Source organism: Pinus tabuliformis, chromosome 9, assembly GCF_031772625.1.
Source record: "Pinus tabuliformis cultivar Carrire ecotype Pingquan chromosome 9, CPIR1, whole genome shotgun sequence".
Lineage (NCBI taxonomy): Eukaryota > Viridiplantae > Streptophyta > Pinopsida > Pinales > Pinaceae > Pinus > Pinus tabuliformis.
The window spans coordinates 1,835,472,661-1,835,495,430 of NC_142307.1; the positions used below are offsets into that span (position 1 = coordinate 1,835,472,661).

The 22,770-nt window shown below is 37.3% G+C and overlaps 1 protein-coding gene across 1 annotated transcript; it reads right to left on the bottom strand.

The window, feature by feature from the left end:
- Positions 1–994: 994 nt before the first annotated feature.
- Positions 995–7,544, bottom strand: SPL14 (squamosa promoter binding protein-like 14). Its single transcript, XM_089437920.1, has 10 exons — positions 5,541–7,544; positions 5,219–5,412; positions 4,242–5,119; positions 3,933–4,007; positions 3,743–3,850; positions 3,413–3,530; positions 3,140–3,275; positions 2,907–3,054; positions 2,129–2,779; positions 995–2,036 (listed from the first exon to the last, which is right to left on the bottom strand). The coding sequence occupies exons 1-10, from the start codon at positions 6,230–6,232 to the stop codon at positions 1,593–1,595; spliced, it is 3,444 nt and encodes a 1,147-aa protein (XP_089294046.1). The 5' UTR covers positions 6,233–7,544; the 3' UTR covers positions 995–1,592.
- Between the last annotated feature and the right edge of the window lie 15,226 nt (positions 7,545–22,770).

Here is a 22,770-nt window from a genome sequence, read left to right on the forward strand (position 1 = left end):
CCAACTAAACAGATAAGGTATATCACTTGAAACTATTTCTTCAGGGACAAGAGAACGATTCTTTGCAACTTAACTAGGCAGAGGAGTTGTTCAGAAAGTTGTGAAAATTTTGGTTATGTTGGGAGAAAATTCAATAAGGATTTTTGTAAATTTAAATTATAGTTTTTAAACTTCAAAATTTTAAGTATTTTTAGAATTTTTTTTTTTTTACATTTTTGACTAGACAATTCCTCTGCCTTGTTAAACTACTCCATTATAGCACTGCATTATTAAAAGTTCAAAGAATATTGTGACGTCACTTGATCTTGTGTCGTGTGTGCTTCCGTCACGAGGACAACTTTAGAAGTGTAGGATAAAGATCATGACAAAACGCAACACCGCAATCCCGTGGTTAGTGGCCATTCCATCTCAAAAAAGCCGTCTGATTTACAGTTTCACACCGCCACTGGGTTTTCGTCACATTCTCATAATCGAATCTTTTATTTCAAAACAGTGCATTTTCAACTGAATCGATCAAATCATATCATCAAATTCTAACGAAGATACTCAGAAAATATGCGTTTATGATTTTAGCCGATCATGAAAAATCTGTGCACGATACTTGATGTTGGACCCAATTATACATATACATCATAAAAATGTTAGATACAAGATATTTCCAACAAATAACACTTCAATCATCATAAGCAAAACCGTTCCACATGCTGTTCTATTATCTTTCTTTTTGGAGTTGGCTAATGTTTTAGTATTTAAAACACTATGAAGATCCACGATCGTGATTTCCTGACTCAACAAACTACTGACATTATAGAAATCAAATGAAAATTTTTCACTATCATTCTTAAATATTAGAAAACAATTTCTCCGTTCAATTTGGACCAGTCTGCTTTCAAAGAAAACATTTCCCTTGCAACGAGCTATATAGGATGGATTTAATAGCGCATTTATTTTACAACCATAAGATCATAAAGAATATTATCACAACAGCATAAGATTTATGAAACTAGCCACAATTTTTGGTTATTTACTGGAATGAGACGCGCTTATTTAGCCAAAAATTTCGAAAATGCCCCGGGCACCAGCATCGAGTAGTACATAAATATCAGATATATGGAAATTAGAAACATCATCTGCCTGTAAATGTTGCCAGGGTAGGCGTGTAAAATGGGATTTTCTGCACGGAAAGTAGTTACCTCCAGAGCATCATCAAAAGTAACAAGAAAGCAGACCCTAGTTGTATGTTCTCCCTTTGACTACCGGTCGGAATCTTTTTTCTGTGGAGGAACAAAACACTATGCTATGCAGATGAAATTAATACTTCCCCGCCCCCAAAATAACTGAATATGAATGAGCTCTTAGCAGTAGTAGAGCCCCGAAAGGATATGCAATTCCATAATAATCTCTATTTTTTGCAGTCTCTTGTTGCTGTATCCAGACAGGACAGGACTGGATAAAACTGCCGCCTCAATCTACCTTGTCTTTTGACAAGATAGCACATTGTGAATAACAGCAACACCTTCATGGTTGAATATTGAGTCCGATGGCACAACATCATGTACAGCAATCATACGAAGGCTATATATAAAACAACTTCAAGCGGGACCGAAATCAACATTTTCCCACTTGAATGGTCCAGACGAACCAACATGTGGTGGACCATGGAAATAAAGGCAAACACATACACATACCGCTGCAATTGCCAGAATAGAATGCATATATGGACGATATAAAGCTCCTGGACTACCTGTTATCCTTCTCACTCTTTTGTTACTGAAAATCATGCATTGCGCACAACTTTGAGGAAGCTTCTGCAATGACAAGACAGACGAACCTGTGTGCGACCCGTTTACATCTGCTGCAATCCCATCTAAAGATGGTTCATTGTTGGAAATTGTTATTGATACCTGACCATATTTCCTGTCTGCCAATTTTCTTTCAACCAATCTGTTATATGAGTGATTATTCCGAAGCAAAGCATATGCGTGAGGAGTCTGACCACTTGAATCCAGTGCTGTACTCCAAGATTGTAAGCCAACCTGCAAAAACAATAGCCTCGTCTTACATCATTAAAAGAAAGGAAAGAATTCTTTTTTCTTTTTTAAATGCAGGAATTTCAATATGTACTCACATCTTGCGGATCACTTGTCAATGCATCTACCAAGGGCTCACTATTACGTATGCTGGCTGCCAAATGTAATGGTGTAAGGCCACCCGGACCTGTCAGATTTGGAGGGAAGATGAAAGATTTTGTTTGCAGCAAATTCATGTTATTTGGTGAGGGAGCATAGTTGAGGAGCAAATCTACCATCTGTTTACAATTTCTCTTCACTGCCCTGTGCAATAAATTACTTTCAAGCAAGTTTTTGGATGACTGTGGAGCTGAAGCTTCCTGCCCAGCATTCATTTCAAAAAATATGTCCAAAAGCTTCTTCAGAAGAGCACACATGTCCCTTTCTACAGCATATATGAAAAGAAACTTGAAGCGATCAGATGAAAATTCAAGAAAAGAAGCATCCTTCACAACGTTTAGCTCCGCTTGCCGCTCGGTACTCTTTTGAAAGAGCCATCCTAATTCATTTAAGAAACTGATTACTTCATCCCTAGCTGTTGCTGCACTGTAACCTTGAAAATGTTCTTGTGAGCGTTCAACTTTTAAGGAGCTTGTTTTGTCATTCGAGAACTCATTCTCAATCTCAGATTCAAGGCTTTGCAGCTCTCTACAGATGATAGGGTCTGCAACAATAACAGGAAAACAATTGCCCTTGAAACCATGCTCCACCTACACAATGCCACAAACAGGCCCACTGTCAGAGCACTTACACCAACACCATATTAACTGCATACCCAAAACCAATGATAAAGCCACAGTAAATATGACTGAAAGCGATTCCTCAAGCTCAATCTACCTCTATAAAACAGCGGCCCAAAACATTAGGTGGTCCCCCTGAAAATGTGAACTTCTGCACCCTATGATCAGTCGGTATGCTTTCTGAAGCTTCTTCTTCGGGAAGAACATCAATAGAGGTATACTTTCCTCTGTAAGCACAAAGAATTCTGCATCCCGAACACAGCAAAATATATAAGTCCAGCTAATCAATGCAATTCCTATCAATTGCACAACTATAGTTCCAGAACTTACTTCGTGCCAGTAGTAGCCAAATTATGGCCTCTCAAAGTAACAGTGGTCTCTTGGCCAGCTACAACAGCTACAGGCTGAACAAAGTAAATTTCTGGAGCATCCCACGACCTCCAAGAGCTGCAGAACCTAACTTTACCTGTAATAAAAGATGGTATGTGAAAGTTAAGACACGTTAATGAAAATTACATCAACGAGGATTCAAATTTGACAGGATACATGCATACATTAAAAATATAGAATAAAACAAATCGTCACTTAGCACTGGTTAACTACCATCATTGGAAGAGGCTAATCTCTGCTCAGCTTGCACTAATACTCTGCCACATCTCCAGAAATCAGTCCTGGAATCTTCAACAAGTAGTTTCAGGCGTTGTGGCAAATCTTCTCGTAGCTGCAAGAGTTTCAAACGGCCATTTCTATTCAGCATTTGATCAATTAAATGAAATTCATAAATCTCTAAGGAGCCCGAAGATTTCCTGATCCTTCTATCCTACAGGTCTTTCTCATGTCACTTTACCAAGATTCCATGGTAATTTCGAAATTCATTCTTACAGTTAGTGATGGCAAATGTGAATGGGACAAATGGGATTAATATGCACATACCCGTTCCCAGTTCGCAGATGGCATGGACACAAATATCGAGAGAATCACACATCCAGGCCTTATATAGCTTTCCATATCAGACGGGCTGTGAGAGAGCCATTCCAGAATCTAGATCCATTATAAAACCACATTTAGTATGACAAGCCCGAAAGAACCACAAACTTGCAAAACGTTAACCCAGAAAGCTCACCTGCGCACGCAATGCCACAGGAAAGTTGCTTGGATGCTGCCCAAAAAGCTTGAAAATGATGCGCCCTGTTCGCTCCTGCAAGTATATTTGGGAAAACACTTCAAAGATTAACATTGACGAGTCATACGAAACGCATTCATTTTTGAGGCTTCAATTTAAAGCAAAGTAAAAAAACACAAGTATTTATGATAAACACAAACTTGTATTTAATAGATTACAGGAGTTACACAATCAGGACACGCCTAGCCTAAATCTACTGTCATCAGACAATTTGAAAACACCCATAACCATTGGTAAGAACAAAAATACCTGTGAGTCAGAATTGGAGCTAGCAGGAGATTGATCCGATCCTGAGGAGGAAGTATAGCTAGGCTGCACAACAGCATTCCTGGACTCTAATGATTGATGAAGAAATCCTGACATGAAATTCTGGTTATGCACCCTACTTTCAAGCTTTGAGAGATCGTAGGCCGAACATCTATCGTTGCTCGGACTTGTTTCTAGTATCAAATTATCTTCCTTACAGACAGAAACACAATCATTTTCTCTGCTTTCATCTCCAGAATGCAAAGGAAACAAATTTTGCACAACAGGAGGTGATGAAGATGGAGATCGTTCTGTGGGATTGCTGCTATCAGAAGAAAAGTACTTCCGAGTAAACGCTTTAGGAGGGGAGTTGTCTTCCTCCAAAGAATTGAACAGCCGAAGCGGCAAATGTGTGAGAGAGTTGTCTTGAGAAGAGGCATTAATCTTGCGGTTGTTTGCCCCATAGTCAACAATAAGATTTGTTTTCTGGTTTTGTATGTCGCGTTCTTGAGGCTTTTGGGGTGGGACAGGAGTAGGGGAGGAAGGCAACAGGTTTTGATGCTGTGCTTTGACATTACCGTTCAGGTTATTCGCGAGACTGTTTCTGAGCAAGGCGAGGGCATCATGAGAGGGACCTGTCAAGGCTGAAAGGATAGCCAGTAATTCAGTGGTCAAACCTGTGGATGGACTGCCGTTCGCCTTGGGGACCTCTGATCTAGGGGATTGAAGGTTTTGAGCAATGTTCAGATCAAAACCCTGAGAAGGTGGAGCAACTTTTTGAGATGAAGGGAACGAGGAGTTCATCCTATTCAACAATTGAACGACCTGATCCCCATCCAAAGACGACTGTACATTTGATTTCTCCATGGAATTGTTGTTTCCTGGACAAGACATTTGATCAAAAATCTTGTTAAATTTCTCCAATGTTAGACCGACCAAATTTATTAACGATACAAAGCTCACAATGGTACAATCCTCACCTTGAAGCCGAGACAAGATGCTAACGAGGCTCACAATGTCTAAATTCCCTAAACCACCGTTCTCCTGGCTAGCAGCCAACAATCCCCGGGGCAATGCGTCCTCTGGCTGGGTTTTCCTCCGTCGCCTATTGTGCCCTGCAAGTCTCCGTCTACAGCTCCTCTTCCCCTCGTCAAATTCCTGAAGCGGATGAAATCTGCACCATGCCGCCGTTTCTCATACTGGGAAGTTAGAAACCCATTTTCGAAGATAAATCTTGAAGCACAATCAAAAATTAAAATTATCAAATAGTTATAACACAATCACTACAAATTTCACCCTTACCTGCTGCACTGCTGACAAAAGCGTTGCATAAGGCTCCCAACGAGTGCTTTGGAAGCTTTTGAATGGGTTTCACATACTTTGTGACGCCTGTGGTAGTCCTTCGCACTGGTAAGATCGGTGCGGCAATCGTCCACCTGACACATCGGATAAGCACTACCAGGGGAACCTGATCTCACACGTTTGTTTTGACGGGAAGGATTTGTATCATCTGGGTATGAGTACGAACTTCCTCCTAGCTTCAATGTCAGGTTTCCTGGATCGTCTTCAGACGAATCTTTGCCGGAAAGAAAAGGCTTCGCGGGTTCATCAAGCTTCCTTTTTTGATCTGGAAACGAAGGACCATTTACGACATTCGACCCCATGTCGTTGGATCCCAGACGTAAGATTTCGGGAGAAGCCTGCGGCTTAATATTGCTGGGGTTCTGCTCGCGATGATTTGCCAAATCAGCCGGCTTTGCTATGAACCTGACGCTGTCCCAATCCCAAATATTGACATTCCAATTCGGCTTCGGCGCTTCATAAACAGGTGGACTTTTCTGCTGTTGCTGATGCTGCCAGTTTGTTCGAGTCCAAGAGGAATCCGCAGGCTCAACGCAACGCTTAGCCCCCAGTGAAGGCTCGTATAAAGGACCCGAGAGTAACTGATGCTGAAAACATGGCGAGGCCACTTGTGGCCCTGCTTTGCCATCCATTTTCAAAAGGCCTTCAATCAATAAATAATCAGCAGGTTCTTGGACAAACTTACAAAACTGAAATGCCGAGACTCTCTGGATGCCTGTGACTCTAGGGGCCGTCGATTCGATTCATTACCCCAGCCATAACTTGGCAGAAGAGCACACTCCAATCTTTACTGATCAAACCTCCGGATATTCTACAACATTACATCTGCTCCGACTGTCATTTCCCAAAATCCTTTTGATGTCCTAACTGGTTCCCTTCTTGCTTCAAAGAAATCTTCTACCACGGCTCAGCAGCTGTTGATGCGATTCAACATCCTAGCCATAAATTAGCAAAAGAATCCGCTGACATCTTCAAGAGTTAAAATCCCAGCACATTTGACGACATTACCTCAGCTCCGGTGGCCATTTCTCAAAATCCTTTTCATGTCGGATCAGAAAATGTTCTTTAACCAGCTTCTAACACGTCACCTCAAAGTCTACATACTCTAGAAATAAGAAGCAAACTTTGAACTCGGAACTCCAGAATCTCTAACAAAGTCCTGCTCTCTTTACTAGTTTTCTCTAGAAATATAACAAAATGACCGAATGCCACAACCAGTCTTTTTTCCTGCTGTGGTTTACATCTCCTTCCGCTCAATTAAAACCTCTGTAAATAACTCTATGACAAATACTTTCAACCCGCTAAGATCCCTCGAATAAAGATTTCACATGCTTACCGCACTTGGGACGTCTCCTCTTTGACGAGGATATTTGCTTCAACCTGTCTGTTTCGTTCAAACTTCTCGAATTCAACGAAAACGCGTAGAACACCGACTGTCAGGAACAAAAAGCCGCGTTAAGCCTCCTTTTATCCACGCCTCCTGCTTCCCTGGCCACTGTGAGCGACGTTTATAAAGGCCCAAAACCTAACAACACTAGGACAAATCTCAGAACTCGGTACGCTTGACAACTCCGAACCTAGTACGCCTCTCGACAGCTTGATTGTAAGACACTGGTTTCGACCTCGTGACGCACAAGGGCGCAACGGAATTGAATATATATGCTCCGGATGAAGCCAAAGCCAATGGGACGGGCAAATTAAAGTAATCTTTTGGTCCAGACAACAAATTTAAGCTCCTCGAAGTCTCGTATGGCCGTTTAGGAGTTTTCCCCGGTGGTCAAGAGTGGACAAAAAAGGACGAATCGATGCAGGCTGTCAATGGCAGTGGGGACTCGCAGGCCGCAATAATTCTGTGCAGTAGTAACTAAAGCAAACAATTCCAGCTTATCATCGCCGTATCTCTGTACATTCTGCCTGCCCTGTTGCCTTTTCATACGATTCTTACTCGGTGGCCTCCTTCGGTAGGGTTTCCCAACCATACTTCAACCGCACCCCTTGGTAAAAGATAAATAACTACAACATTGACAAAACCGCATCCCGAAACAGTACGAGCACGTTAAAAACAAACTATTACAGACGTAACTCACGGAAAGATGACTTCTCCTTCCTTTCCTGCGGGCTGACCGCCCGCTGCCCGGCGATATTTCCTGTTGGCAATAGTACGGCACAGGCCTCAGCCCGTCCGTAGTGGGAACCGATCATCACAATCCGCGCATCCCATTGGACGTCAACTTGATGATGTGGACACTCTCGACTCTCGACTTGTGCACTAACAACCCCTTTATATTTTTTTAGTAGTGGAAATTTTTTTTAATACGGTCATTGATAGCACCGACTGCACAATTTCACCGATTCATTATTAATTTACATTTATTAAAGGTGATGCGCCCACGTCAAACGAGTGTATCTTCACACACAAAGGAACAGAGTGATCTGCAAAATAATTTCACACTACCGGTAACAAGGTAAATTCATTTTCAAAATAAATTTGTATCATCATGGTTAATTTGTAACGAGGTAAATTCATTTTCAAAATAAAATTTTATAATCATAGTTAATTTGGTCATAGTAAAATTTGAAACTGTTTTTGATTGATCAAAGAAAGTCTGCTTTAAATTGAATTGAAACTGTTTTTGATTGATCAAAGAAAGTATGGTTTAAATTGAATTTGTAGTTCAGATTAAATTAAGTAATGTGAAATTATTATTTTATTAAAGGTGTATTTTTATATAGGAAAAATAAAATTTAAATTTAAATTTATTTGGCATTTTAAGCAACTGAAAATTATGATTTTATTAAAAAATTATTTTTAAATTTATTTGAAATTTTTCAAAATGTCTTTTTATATAAAAAAAATAAATTTAAAACTTAAATTTATTGGGCACTAATAAATGTTTCAAAATGTTTTAGTTTTTTCTTTATATAAGAAAAGTAATCTAAAAGTCAAATTTATTTAGCACCGGTAGATAATTTTAGATGGCACAGTTTTCCTTAAATAGTAGTGAGTTTTGAGTTATTTTTTTTGGATGAAATGGTTTTTCTTAAATAGTAGTGAGCCATTTTCCCCTTGTAACACAAAGTGATCATTATTTTTTTGTAATAAAAATAAATAAGTTAACCCCTAATAGCTCCTCTTATTCCTTCATGGGTCATTCATTGTAAGAAAATAATGGCACAATTTTCTTTAAATAGTAGAAGTAGTGAGTCATTTTCCGGTTACAACACAAAGTGATCATTATTTTTTTTAATCAAAAAAATAAGTTAACCCCTAATAGCTCTTCTTATTCCTTTATGGGCCATTCATTGTAAGAAAAAAATGGCACAATTTTCCTTAAATAGTAGCAAGTTCTGAGTTATTTTATAGATGAAATTGTTTTTCTTGAATAGTAATGAGTCTTTTTCCCTAATAACACAAAGTGATCATTATTAAAAAAATAAGTTAACCCTTAATAGTTCCTCTTATTCCTTTATGGGTCATTCATTGTAAGAAAATTATTCCAAAACCCAAAGTTAATTAGTATAAGTATCTGTTATCAAGTTATTTTAATGATAAGATTTTTCTTAAATAAAAGTGATGAGTGCGCGCTCACTATCTTCATTTCCACATGTAACAAAATAGTTAACGACTTTATGGATCATTATTTGAGGCAATATGGTTTTCCTTAAATAATAGTAATGAGATAATGCTCACCCCTAGATAACACCCAGTGATCACGATTCCAGTGATGAGTTAGTGCTCATCCCTAAATAATCATTCAATTTCTTTTTTTCGAGCTGTAAGAAAATAAGTTAACCACTAATTGTCCATTTATAGAGCATCAATTAAGGTAACATGGTTTTTATTAAATAATAGTGATGACATAATGTTTATCTCTAAATAAGACCAAGTGATCACAACTCATTATATCTTTTTTTTATCTAAGAAAATAGGTTGGTCAATTTTACCCCTTATGGACCATTAATTTAGGTGATGTAGCTTTCATTAAATAATGATGATGATCTGGTGTTCATGCCTAGATAACATAGAGCGGTCACAATTGACTATTTATCAATCAAATTTGCCTAAAATCCAATAGTGATTTGTTGGAATAGCAAGTTTGATCTGGTGCATTAAAGGTTTTTCAAGATATTGAAACAAGATCTCACCAAATATTGTTTTGTTGGATTACGGCCAAAAACTCTAAAACTTAGAATAGTTAAATAAAGCATCTTTTTTTATAAATGTAAGAAAATAAGTTAACCACTAATGACTCCCCCCATTTTACCCCTTTTAACCATTAGTGGTCCATTATACTTCTTAATCCCTAGTTAAATTAATATCAATGGCTTATTTATGGACCATTAATTGAGGTGATGTGGGTTTCATTAAATAACCATGATGAGTTATTGTTCATCGTTCCATAACACAAGTAATCACAATTCACTATCTTCTTTTCCATGTGTAAGAAAATAAGTTAGGAGTAGTCTACCTAGGCGGTAGAATGGCCCTTTTTCCGGCACGGGCCGGAAAATTGTCCGGCTCCGGCTGCCGGAAATCTCCGGAGGAGGGAGAGATTTCCGGTAGCCGAAGCCGGACGATTTTCCGGCCGGTGCCGGAAAAAGGGCCATTCTACCACCTAGGTAGACTACTCCAATAAGTTAACCATTAGTAACCCATTATACTTCTTTATGGATCATTAATTACTGTTATGTGGGTTTACTTAAATAACCGTGAGGAGTTGGTGCTTACAGCTGGATAACACTAAGTGATGAGCTAGTCCTTACTGGATAATGCCTAGTTATCATGATATATATGTGGTTTTACTTAAATAAGAGTGATGAGTTGGTGCACCAAGTGATCATGATATATATGTGGTTTTATTTAAATAAGAGTGATGAGTTGGTGCACCGAGTGATCATGATATATATGTGGTTTTACTTAAATAAGAGTGATGATCTGGTGCACGGAGTGATCATGATATATATGTGGTTTTACTTAAATAAGAGTGATGAGTTGGAGTGATCATGATATATACGTGGTTTTACTTAAATAAGAGTGATGAGTTGGTACACCGAATGATCATGACATATATGTGGTTTTACGAGTGATGAGCTGGTGCTTACCACTGGATAACGATCATGATATTCATTTTCAATTGTAAGCAAATAAGTTAATAGTTCATAGCCCAAAACTAAAAGTTATTTGGCAAGCCTGAACTCACCATTAATAAATCAATTTAGGAGACTTGACTTTCCTTAAATAACATTGATGAGTCACATGTCATCCCTCGATAATACGAGCGATCACAGCTAAAAATTATCTGGCAATAGTAAATAAACAATTAATGGGTCAATTTACAAGAAGTGGCTTTCCTTAGATAAGGACGATGAGTCACTTCCCATTTCTCAATAATATCAAGTGATCACAAGAAAAAGTCATCGGGCAAGAGTGAACAAATTTACAAGATGTGGTTTTTCTTAAATAACTTCCCATTTCTCAATAATATCAAGTGATCACAAGAAAAAGTCATTGGGCAAGAGTGAACAAATTTACAAGATGTGGTTTTTCTTAAATAACGGTTATGACATTTCTCATCCCTCGATAATATCAAGTGATCCCAATAAAAAGTCAAGTCATTTTGTAAGAGTGAACGAATTTACAAGATGTGGTTTTCCTTAACTAAGGTCTATGAGTCATTCTCATCCCTTGATAAAATCAAGTGTTTACAACTCAAAGTTATCAGGCAAGTAACGGGTCAATTTACAAAATGTGGTTTTATGTAACTAATGGTGATGAGTCACTTCTCATCTCTCCATAATATTAAATGATTACAACTAGAAGTTATTTGGCAAGAGTAAACCAACCATTACGTGGTTTTCCTTATATAAGGCTTATGAGTCACTTCTCATTTCTAAGCATTAACATTACATTTAAAAATAATAAAATAACATTTGCATTAACAAATTAAAAAATAATAATAACAAAAAAATCTTTTAAAGTTGGCTATAAATAAAATATTTCAATATCCATTTTAATTTTACATCAACTTTCAACTTTATATAGAGAAATAAAATAATTGAGAGTTAAAGAAAATGATTTCATTTATAATTACTTTTTACTTTGTAATTTCTTCCTTGCTTATATGGAGTTAACAAGAGGCATTTAAAAATAATATTGTTATTATATTTGTGTAATTCATCTTATGTTCAATTAACATGTGATATTTAAAATATATATAGTGCTTTAAAAAAAAATAAGAATTAATGTGAACCATAAATAAAATATTTGAATGTCATATTAAGTAGCATAATTCTATATCAACTTTATATATAAAGACATAAAGGAATTGAAATTAATTTTTATATGTCAACTTTTAATATGGAATTGATATGTCGTATTTAAATAAATTAATTTTAAAAAATCAATTTGAATTATAAAAAAAGTATTTCAATATCTTTTATATAGAGAGATATTGAGATATTGCTAGAGCCCGCACTCTTATTCCATTGATGGTTGCTTTCTAATTGAGTATCAATGTTTGAGTTGGCCTAATGGTTAAGAGCATGTGTTTCCTATTCCATTGATGGTTGTTTTTTAATTGAGTATTAATGCTCGAGTGGGCCTAATGGTTAAGAGCATGTGTTCCCTGTCAAAGGTTCAAAACAAAGAGGGGTAGGGTATGTATGCCTTCTAGAATTAGTAGTCAAATTGTTGCGCAGAGGTGGGTCCCTTGTCCCATAAACAAGGGGGTCTCATACACCAATTTGGTGCTTGGTGGTGACCTTAAAAATTGGATAAAAATAATGAAATTTACATGTAATATTTTGAAAAAGAAATGTAAATAGAGGAAGAGTTTGTAAAGAAAATGAAAATAAAAAATCTTTGATGGTTAAAACATTTTATTAATGTGTTGTTTAAGATGAAGGAGATGTGTGTCATTTCTTTCATACTTAGCATGACACATTGCATATATATATATATAAAGGATTTGTCAAGTTCATGGAGCATCAAATCTTTGGAGATGCAAATCTTTCTTCAAGTTTTGCCGTTTAAAAGAAGTTTGCACTTCAAGAATTTCATCCTTTTTGTGATTAATGGAACTCTCAAGAAATTTGATCTCTTTTTTGACTAATAAAACTGAGAATAAACATGTATCATGTTGAGTATCTTGTTTTTTGAATGTAAAAAAATAAGTTAAAGACTTATAATCCAAAACTCCAAATTATTTGGAAAAGCTAAAGTCTACAGGTCATTAATAAAACAATCACTATTTGATCACTAAATTAAAATAAATTTTATTACATTTAAAACAAAACGAAAATTAATAAAAAAAGAATATATATATATATATATATATATATATATATATATATATATATATATATATATATATATATCATATATTATAATTTTAATATTTTATAATAAAATTTCAATTTCAATTTAATTAACTTAAATTAAAATTTTATTAATATTATCTTATAAGTATATAAAATTATTATATAAAATTTAAAATATTTTAGTTTTCAATTTCTTTAAATTAATTTTATATATTTAAAAGTTTTTAGAATCATTTGATTATTTGATATATATATGAATTAATTCTTATTTTTTTTAATAATTTTGTTTTTTTTAATCTCATTCAAATAGTATTGACGGCGTTTTTTCCAAAGCAAAAATCATAATTTGTACTGCACAATATTATTATTAAATAATAATGTAATGTTACACTGGTCTTTTTTCTTTTTTAAAACTTCATATCATTTTCTTAAAAAGGCTTAACAAGGAACTAATAATAACAATTGGAGAGAGTTTGTATTGGAAATAAGATATCTAACAACGAACTAACAATAATTGGAAAGGAGTTTGTATGAGAAATAAGATATATATGATGTTGGTGATATACCAACTTCTTTTAGAAACTAGAATCGCCATAAGTAATGAAGTCTCTTCATTTCCTTTGATGAGGTTATAATAACAACTAGCAACTTTAAAGTCTTCTCTCTTTTGCAATCATAAAGAGTGTTTCTCCCTATTTATACTTTTGAGAATTTATTCTTATTTTTCTTTTAATTTATAGTTTATTGAAAAAATAAGTGTACTTTATTTATTTTTAGCATTTGATTATGTTTGGTCTTTTTTATAACTAGTATAGATCCATTTTAAATACGAATTTAATATGAATAGAAGGATCTAATTTTTTCACGTGTAAAATTTTTTGATGAGTGAACATTATTTAAATGTTTTGTATAGTTATTTAGTTTTTTAATTTTTAGATTTTTCATAATTTTTATTTTCGTGGACATGAGAAAAATTTCAATTCAATTTTGATGAAGGACGACAACCTTACACATCGTTGTAGAATGAGCATCTCACATCGTTGTAGAATGAGCATCTCACATCAATGAGCATGCATCTCACATCGTTGTAGAATGAGCATCTCACATCAATGAGCATCTCACATCGTTGTAGAATGAACCTCTCAGCGTAAATAACGTAGTTTATTTTATTTTCAATATATTCATCATTTATGAATTTAGCCTCTTGGCTCAATAAACCTCTCGTCTCAATAACATAGTTTATTTTATTTTCAATATATTCATCATTTCATATAAATTAAAATATTTTATTTTCAAATTTAGATTTTTTTTCATATAAAAAGTTGTATCACTTTAGATGTCCCAAAATTAACTATTTATCAAAATCTTTTTACCAACCTCTTCTTAGAAAAACACATCAAAATAAATTAATCTAATAACAAAGAGACCTCATTTTCCACAAAGACACATCAAAATAAATTAATCCAATACAAATAGATGCCTTTGTGTTGGCAAAATTTTCAATAAGGATTAAAGCACCATGATCAAGGTTGTGTACATCATGAAACAATATCTTAAAAGGTCTTTCCCAATTCTAAATGGATTTAAATCCTCACAAAATAAATCAAAATTTGAAATCAATCAAAATTCTAAATTCTTGCATTACTAGAAAAAAACACTAACTCCACAATTAAATGACACCTCAACTACACAATACCTTGCTATGGTGATTGCCTCCTCACAAAAATTGTAGTTCAATGTTTCACCATTGAACTATGATGATGCAGTTATGTCAAATGAATATTTAGCTCAACTTTTCGATTACATATTTTGGGATATGATTGACATGAGTAAAGTTAATTGTTCATCAGATTCTGAAATATTCTTCCAATCAAGATAAAGATAGCCGAAATTATCTTCACACACTTAGTAACAAGATAAATTAATCTTCAAAAAAAAAATTGATCTTCAAAATAGAAAGTGTAAAATTAATTACAAGTGAGATATAAAATTTCTTTAAAGTAGTTAAGAGCTCTTTTTTTCTATACATAAGAAAATAAGTAAACCGCAAATGGCCCAAAAATCAAGGTTATTGGCTAGGAGTGAAAATTTGCTCCCTTACAAATCACTAACAAAGAATTTCAAGTTCCCTGATGGGGGTGTTATTAAGTGTCACAGTGTTGACAGGGAGCATGATTAACATGCCAAACACGGGAATGGAGCACGGGTTGGCGGCTCTTGGAATGAGAGCCATATTCTCCACCTGACACCTCTTGGTACCTACTTGGCACCATTATTGTTCACATATTTGAGATCACCTACCCCGGTCCTATCGGTTTAAATGCATGCAGGTGGTAAATATGTAATGGAGTACGACATTCTCTTTGCCATCAGGGTTCATCACTTAGCAGTTGTGATGGTCAGGCTTTCTCACGGCGAACTGGTTGTGGGCGGAGGAGATCCTAACATATAATATACATAGCTCATTTATGAGCGTATGATTTATGGGAACCTTGTGTTTGCTAAAGAGTATGTCGTGTTGTACACCTGTCCTTCCCTGGACTTCACACACACTTGGTGTTTTCTTTCAAAGGCTAATTCCTCTCACGTCCATGACCCTTTATAAATGCATGGGCACCTTCTCAAGGTGGCCACATAGCTATGATATCTATAATACTAAAGAGGGCTTCAAATCGTCGTGTTGCTCTTGATGTTATCGTTGGTCTCTTAAGGGTTTGTGGGAGGTTCATTTCCTTACTATTATTGATTTGAAATGGGGCTCTAAAAGGCTTCTTGTAAAACTTACAAGAACCTCTCCCACTCCAAAGCTTATATATTCCAAAGATCTAGCTTATGCTTGATAATTTGCGGAATTAAAAGTGCTTGAAATAGGTGTATGCTTGTGTTTGTTTTTAGACTGTTCAAGTGCTTATGCACATTTGCTTATGCTGATGTAAAACACACATAACAGTAAATGCAATGCAGCAATAAGCAATCACACATAACAGCAATATAAGATGGAGTTCACCCAAACCTCTTGGGCTACGTCTCCTTGAGCTCTAATCAACTCGATTAGACTCTTTGGGATTATGGCTTAATTCTTTTACAAGTCCAACACTCAACTCCAATAGGTTACGACTAAACCATTGGGCTTAGAATACCATTTTTATCGCTGGCTATTTGGCTCTTTGGCTCTTGGCTCTTGGCTCTAGCTCTCGACTCTGGCTCTGGCTCTGGCTCTGGCTCTCACTCTGGCTCTGGCTCTGGCTCTGGCTCTCGGCTCTGGCTTTGGCTCTGGCTCTCGGCTCTCGCTCTAGCTCTAGCCCTCAGCTTTGGCTCTCGCTCTTGGCTCTGGCTCTTGGCTCTGGCTCTGGCTCTAGCTCTGGCTCTCGGCTCTGGCTCTGGCTCTTGGCTCTCACTCTCGCTCTAGCTCTGGCTATGGCTCTAGCCCTGGCTCTTGGCTCTCGCTCTGGCTATAGCTCTCAGCCCTGGCTCTGGCTCTCAGCTCTGGCTCTCTGGCTCTGTGGCTCTACAACTAGCCATCTGGTTCTGTGGCTGTGTGGCTTTCTGCGTATAATGCATTCTTGTTACAATGCATCATTGTTACAAAACGCCCGCTTATAGTGTGGCACAAATGATTCAAGAACAGGGACAGTTTACAAAGGAATCTGCAGCCTTTCTTCAGACGAAATCCCGAAAACGACCATATTTCCAATACACAGAAGTATTCAGATTTACACAGGAAAACGCACGCAAAACACATCATGGGCCTTTTAGCCGAACTTCAAATAATATGTAATCTCCCCAGTAAGCCTTTCGGGTCTGTCCTTTCATCGCATATCGCAATTGCTTTGCATAGGCCAAAAACCCAAATACACGGAAAATACAAAGAAAATCCGCAATTCCGAATTTCAAATATTATGAAATCGCGTCCATAACCTTATCGAGTCCGGCCTTTATCGCATGTCGCAAGTCGTAATAGTCCTTGTATTGGGGATTCGCCAATCGCCGATTGTCGATCGCCTATCGGCACTATCGCTATCGACCCATCGCATCGGCGTATGTCGCATGTAACAGCCCCCTTGGTATATGCTCGACCTGATCATCGATCACCGATATCGCAATCGCTAATTGCACATGTAAACGGCCTGGGGTTCCGATATCGCGCGAAGGCCTTCCTCCGATGCGATATATCAGAGATCGCTATAGAGGATCCCTTAAGGTCTGCTACTCCGCCCTTTAAACCTTTCCGATGCGATTTCGTTAAGAGATGCATATTCTCCATTAAGTCCCATTTAGCAAGAAAATGCCTCCTTTTCAAAGGACAATGGGCAAATTTTCTTTTACAATATCTCCTTCATTTGAAGTTTGTTTTCACCCATTCAAATTGCGTTAGATTCAGAATGAAGAGATCTCTGCAATGAGACTATTTCCAAGAGCATCCTTTGACTTTCATTTTTCCTTTGTGAGGAAAATTCATAGACTTAGAAGTTTATGTTAGATCCATTTTGGATCACGCCTTCCCACTAAAAAGCTTTTGGACTCCAAAACATTGATATACTGATATGAACAGTAAATGAGAGTACCTCACCCTCTTCTTTCAGCCCCCATACACTTGCCTTGCATAGTGCCTCTAAACCAAAGCCTTTGAACACTCCCTTCCTAGATGTGCTTGTCCTCCTGGGAAGAACTATCTTCCTCCTTGACTTCCTGCAGAACTCCTGCTGAGAAGGTCATAGAAGGTAGTTTGAACATTTCTGCCTTGACCATTGATCCAAGGTGGCTCAAACCAATGTGAAGTTACATCTTCTTCATAAAATTTTCATTTGTACCCGTTTGACATACTGTCAACAACAACATGATTACAGACAACAACTGGATGGCCTAAATTCTTGCTTCATCAAAAGAAACAAATTTCACATCTTGTGAATTACCTCCATGTATTTACATCTGCATACAAATGATTGACTAGATAACAAGCCAACAAAACATGCCTTTAAACAATTGACCCTTCAAGTCAAGCATGTAGAAAAAGAACTTTAGGATTCTTTTTGAAAGATGAAACACTTCATCATTATCTCCATCTTGGAGACCAAATCAACTTTTTCCAAGTCAACATTAACATTACATGCATGTTTACAACAAATTAATCAACCCTTCAAGTTAATCACACATACATGTTCAAATACAAGGAAATCGTCAACATCCTTGTGTTCATGCATATCGTTCTCATGCATGCATTTCATCCTTCAACTTTCGCTTAAGTACACTGTACTTTCGAAGCTGAAATGAACATAATGTTGTAGCAATAAATTGAGTCTCCTACTCAACTTTTCCATTCACCTTCTTGGTAGAATACTGCAACTTGCATCTCATTAACAAAGAAATGAAAATAGATGCATTATATCAATAGACATGCAATCTTAATTGGATAAGAATTCTAACCATTTCTTACCAATCCATTTCAAAGGACCCTCCTTTGTCTGCACATCAACATCAACATGTGAATCATCCTGAAACACATCATTTATGGAATTTTTCTTTCCATTCCTACCATTCTCTCTTTTCACCTTCTTCAAGTTTCATGGAAGCATTGTTGGATTTAGAGTCCAACATTTTGCAACAATATTTCCTTGCTTATGGCAGTAAGTGCAACACATGTGCATCCTCTTGACAGCATGATTTGCCTTGTCCAGTGGACCTTTGGCTTCTTGCTTCTTGTCCTTCCAAAGTTTCCTATATGTGGCCATCCTCTTCCAACAGCTAGAAACATTATGGTTAACCAAACCACAAAAGGAACATGCAATTCTTTTCCCATACTTATATGGAAATTTACCATGCTGAACATAATCAAAAGGAATATGATTAGAACCAGATTTATACCTTTCTTTTTCACCTTTATTACCTTCATGAGGAGGTGAATTGAATGAAGAAGTAGCTCCCTTTGGAACACCATCAACCTCTTCAATGGTTTCAAAGTTTCCACAACTCTCTGGTTCAAGTGTATGCTGATATACACCTTCTTTCTGCAAAGTATGCTTCACACTATTGCATTCCCCAAGAATACAATCTTCACACTCTTGAGGTAGAAGACCTGCAATGAAACTCCTTCTTGGAACTGTTTCAATTGTCTTCATGGCAGCTTTGGAACTTTCTCCATAAGATTGTCCATAGCCAAGACCCAAATACTTAGGCCTTTCCTCAACTATTATTGGCTCAACAATACCCTGTGCATGTTTGCCCAAGCCTTTTCCTTCATAGCCCATCTTGGACATTAACTTGGAACCTATGCCTCTGGTATGTTTTTCAAAAAAACCAATATAAACATTCTTAGAAGAATTTGAAGACAAACTGGAATTATTTACCTCTTCTTCAAGCTGATACTTGACTAAGGCTTCCTTTGCAACAAAGAGTTGTGTCTCCAACTCATGCATCCTTTCCAGGTTCATATTTGCAATATGAAGTTGTTTCTCCATTTCCTACAATTTGTTAGAAAGCAACTGCTTTTCTTCCTTCATGGAATTCAACTGCTCTCTAAGTCCAACACTCATTTCTCTCACCATATCCATCATGATGAACAAGTCTTGCTTCATGTCTTCATCAAATAATCTTGTGAAGAAAGGAGAATTTGAGGACTCACTTATAGAAGTTGTCATTATCAAATTAACAAAAGAACATCAAACAAGATTAACAAAGAGCTTATTCAAGCAACCTTTTGCAACAAACCTCTTGTGCTTCAAGGATTGCTTTGAGGTTCTTTTGGATAATAAGAATGCCTTCATCCCTTCTTCCTTCTTGTCCTCTCCTAGAATTAGCTATCAATAGCTTTCCCTGAACCTTTGCAAACTTGAACAACAGTCAGTTTACAAATAATCAAACAACAAAATCCTTGCTACTATTTGAACACCTTTCAAGTTAAGCAAGCAAATAGATTTCTCTGTCAATCAAGCATTCTAATCTGATACCACTTGCATCATAACACAACCTACTCTGGTATAACTTACTCTGATATAACCAGCTCCGATACCACCTGATCTGAAATGGGGCTCTAAAAGGCTTCTTGTCAAACTTATAAGAACCTCTCCCACTTCAAAGCTTATATATTCCCAAGATCTAGCTTATGCTTGATAATTTGCGGAATTAAAAGTGCTTGAAATAGGTGTATGCTTGTGTTTGTTTTTAGACTGTTCAAGTTCTTATGTGCATTTGCTTATGCTGATGTAAAACACATATAACAGTAAATGCAATGCAGCAATAAGCAATCACACATAACAACAATATAATATGGAGTTCACCCAAACCTCTTGGGCTATGTCTCCTTGAGATCTAATCAACTCGATTAGACTCTTTGGGATTATGGCTGAATTCTTTTACAAGTCCCACACTCAACTCCAATAGGTTACGACTGAACCATTGGGCATAGAATACCATTTCTATCCCTGGCCATTTGGCTCTCTAGCTCTTGGCTCTTGGCTCTGGCTCTCAGCTCTGGCTCTGGCTCTTGGCTCTGGCTCTGGCTCTAGCTCTCGGCTCTGGCTCTGGCTCTGGCTCTGGGCTCTGGCTCTCACTCTAGCTCTCAGCTCTAGCTCTGGCTCTGGCTCTGGCTCTGGCTCTGGCTCTGGCTCTGGCTCTCGGCTCTAGCTCTGGCTCTGGCTCTCGGCTCTGGCTCTCTAGCTCTGTGGTTTTGCGACTGGCCATCTGGCTCTGTGGCTCTGTGGCTCTCTACGTATAACGCATTCTTGTTACAACGCATCATTGTTACAAAACGCCCGCTTATAGCGTGGCACAAATGATTCAAGAACAGGGATAGTTTACAAAGGAATCGACGGCCTTTCTTCGGACAAAATCCTGAAAACGACCATATTTCCAATATACTGAAGTATTCGGATTTACACTGGAAAACGCACGCAAAACACATCATGGGCCTTTTAGCCGGACTTCAAATAATATGCAATCGCCCATATAAGCCTTTCGGGTCTGTCCTTTCATCGCATATAGCAATAGCTTTTCGTAGGCCAAAAACCCAAATACATGAAAAATACAAAGAAAATCTGCAATTCCGAATTTCCAATATTATGAAATCGCGTCCATAACCTTATCGAGTCCGGCCTTTATCGCATGTCGTAATCGCATGTCGCAAGTCGCAACGGCCCTTGTATCAGGGATTCACTGATCGTCGATCGCTCTATCGGTGCTATCGCTATCGGCCCATCGCATCAGCGTATGTCACATGTAACCACCCCCTTGGTATTTGCGCGACCCGATTGTCGATTTTCGATATCGCAATCACTAATCGCACTTGTAATCGACCCGGGGTTCCGATATCGCGCGAAGGCCTTCCTCCGATGCGATATATCGGAGATCGTTATCAGGGAGCCCTTAAGGCTTGCTGCTCCACCCTCTAAACCTTTTCGATGCGATTTTATTTAAGAGATGCATATTCTCTATTAAGTCTCATTTAGCAAGAAAATTCCTCCTTTTCAAAGGACAATGGGCAAATTTTCTTTTACAATATCTCCTTCATTCGAAGTCTGCTTTAGCCCATTCAAATTGTGTTAGATTCAAAATGAAGAGATCTCTGCAATGAGACTATTTCCAAGAGCATCCTTTGACTTTCATTTTTCCTATGTGAGGAAAATTCATAGACTTAGAAGTCTATGTTAGATCCATTTTGGATCAATTATCTTCCCTATTTTCACTTTTGTTCATTGTTTAAGTAGCCAACCTTATGGTACCTTTGTTGTAGCTTTGTGAGTTTATGTAGGGGTCAATGTTTTTCATCCTCTTTATCCATAATACAGGGATTGGTCCATCTTTTGAACTGGTAGCAGTTCTCCCCACTTTGTCGCCTCAAGTTTCTAATTCTGCGGAACTTTACTTCAATTACCTAGTGGTGGTTTGTGGAATTTGGTACCTAGCTACCTTCTCCATTTGGTTTTGATGTTGTTAATTGTTCATTTAGTATCGTAGTGACTTAAGGTATCTAGTCTCCTTTTGTCTTTCTCTCTCACAAATTAGGGTATATTGGGAGTTAGGGTTGGTATTTCTATTAAAATCGTGTGGGAATTCCTTACATATGTCCCCTTAACCGAACACACTCTCCTTTATCTTTTCCGTTGCGGCTGGTGTCCTTCTTGTTCAGGTGTTTACTCCTCAATTAAGAATTTATCTCCCAAAGTGCTCGCCTTCAGTTTCAATCTATTTGTTCTATCAATCCATTCCCTATGTACTTATGGCTACCTCGATAGAGAATGCCCAGCCGTCGTCATCGTGCACCCATTTCATCTTCCTCTTGTTGATGTTGTTTGGATGGAAGTCAGTGGCTAACTACTTCAACTCGATACCTCCTGAAGTGAGGAAGGAAATTCTCCTCCTAGAGTCAAAGGAGTTTGATGATCAAATATTTTTTTTTGGTTCTGAGATAAGAGGTAACTGCCTCAAGTGGGTTCCTAATCTGAGGAAACTCGGGAAGTGTAGGCTTCACTTTCTTCATTCATTCACAATGCACCAAAAAATGGAAACACTGCTCTGTATGGTTATTCATGACAAGCAAATAGACAGCTACAACTTGTTTGCAAGTCAGGAGGATATTAAACGAATTATTTGGAACATTCACTACAATGTGGATGGCATCGTGGCCAGAATAGCAAGGGTGGAGCAATTTGTGGTCTCTAACTCAAGCATTGAGTCTGATGAGCCTCATGAAGTACTGATAGTTATTAATGCTCTCGCTAGCATTTCTCCATAGGAAAAATCCTATCCCCTTTCTCCGGTCATCATTTCTGACTAATGGTCTCTGATGTTTTATGCACTTGTCTCTACAGTTGGGCATTCGATTTTTTTTGCACTAGTCTTTACAATGGGTTGTCGG

What these genes read in the sequence shown, in the direction of transcription:
- SPL14 (XM_089437920.1), bottom strand. Translation starts at nt 6,232, where the DNA reads ATGGATGGCAAAGCAGGGCCACAAGTGGCCTCGCCATGTTTTCAGCAT. An exon ending in CTGTGGCATTGCGTGCGCAG is followed by an intron (nt 3,851 to 3,932) that starts GTGAGCTTTCTG and finishes TAATGGATCTAG; the next exon opens with ATTCTGGAATGGCTCTCTCA. An exon ending in ATTAGCCTCTTCCAATGATG is followed by an intron (nt 3,276 to 3,412) that starts GTAGTTAACCAG and finishes CTTTTATTACAG; the next exon opens with GTAAAGTTAGGTTCTGCAGC.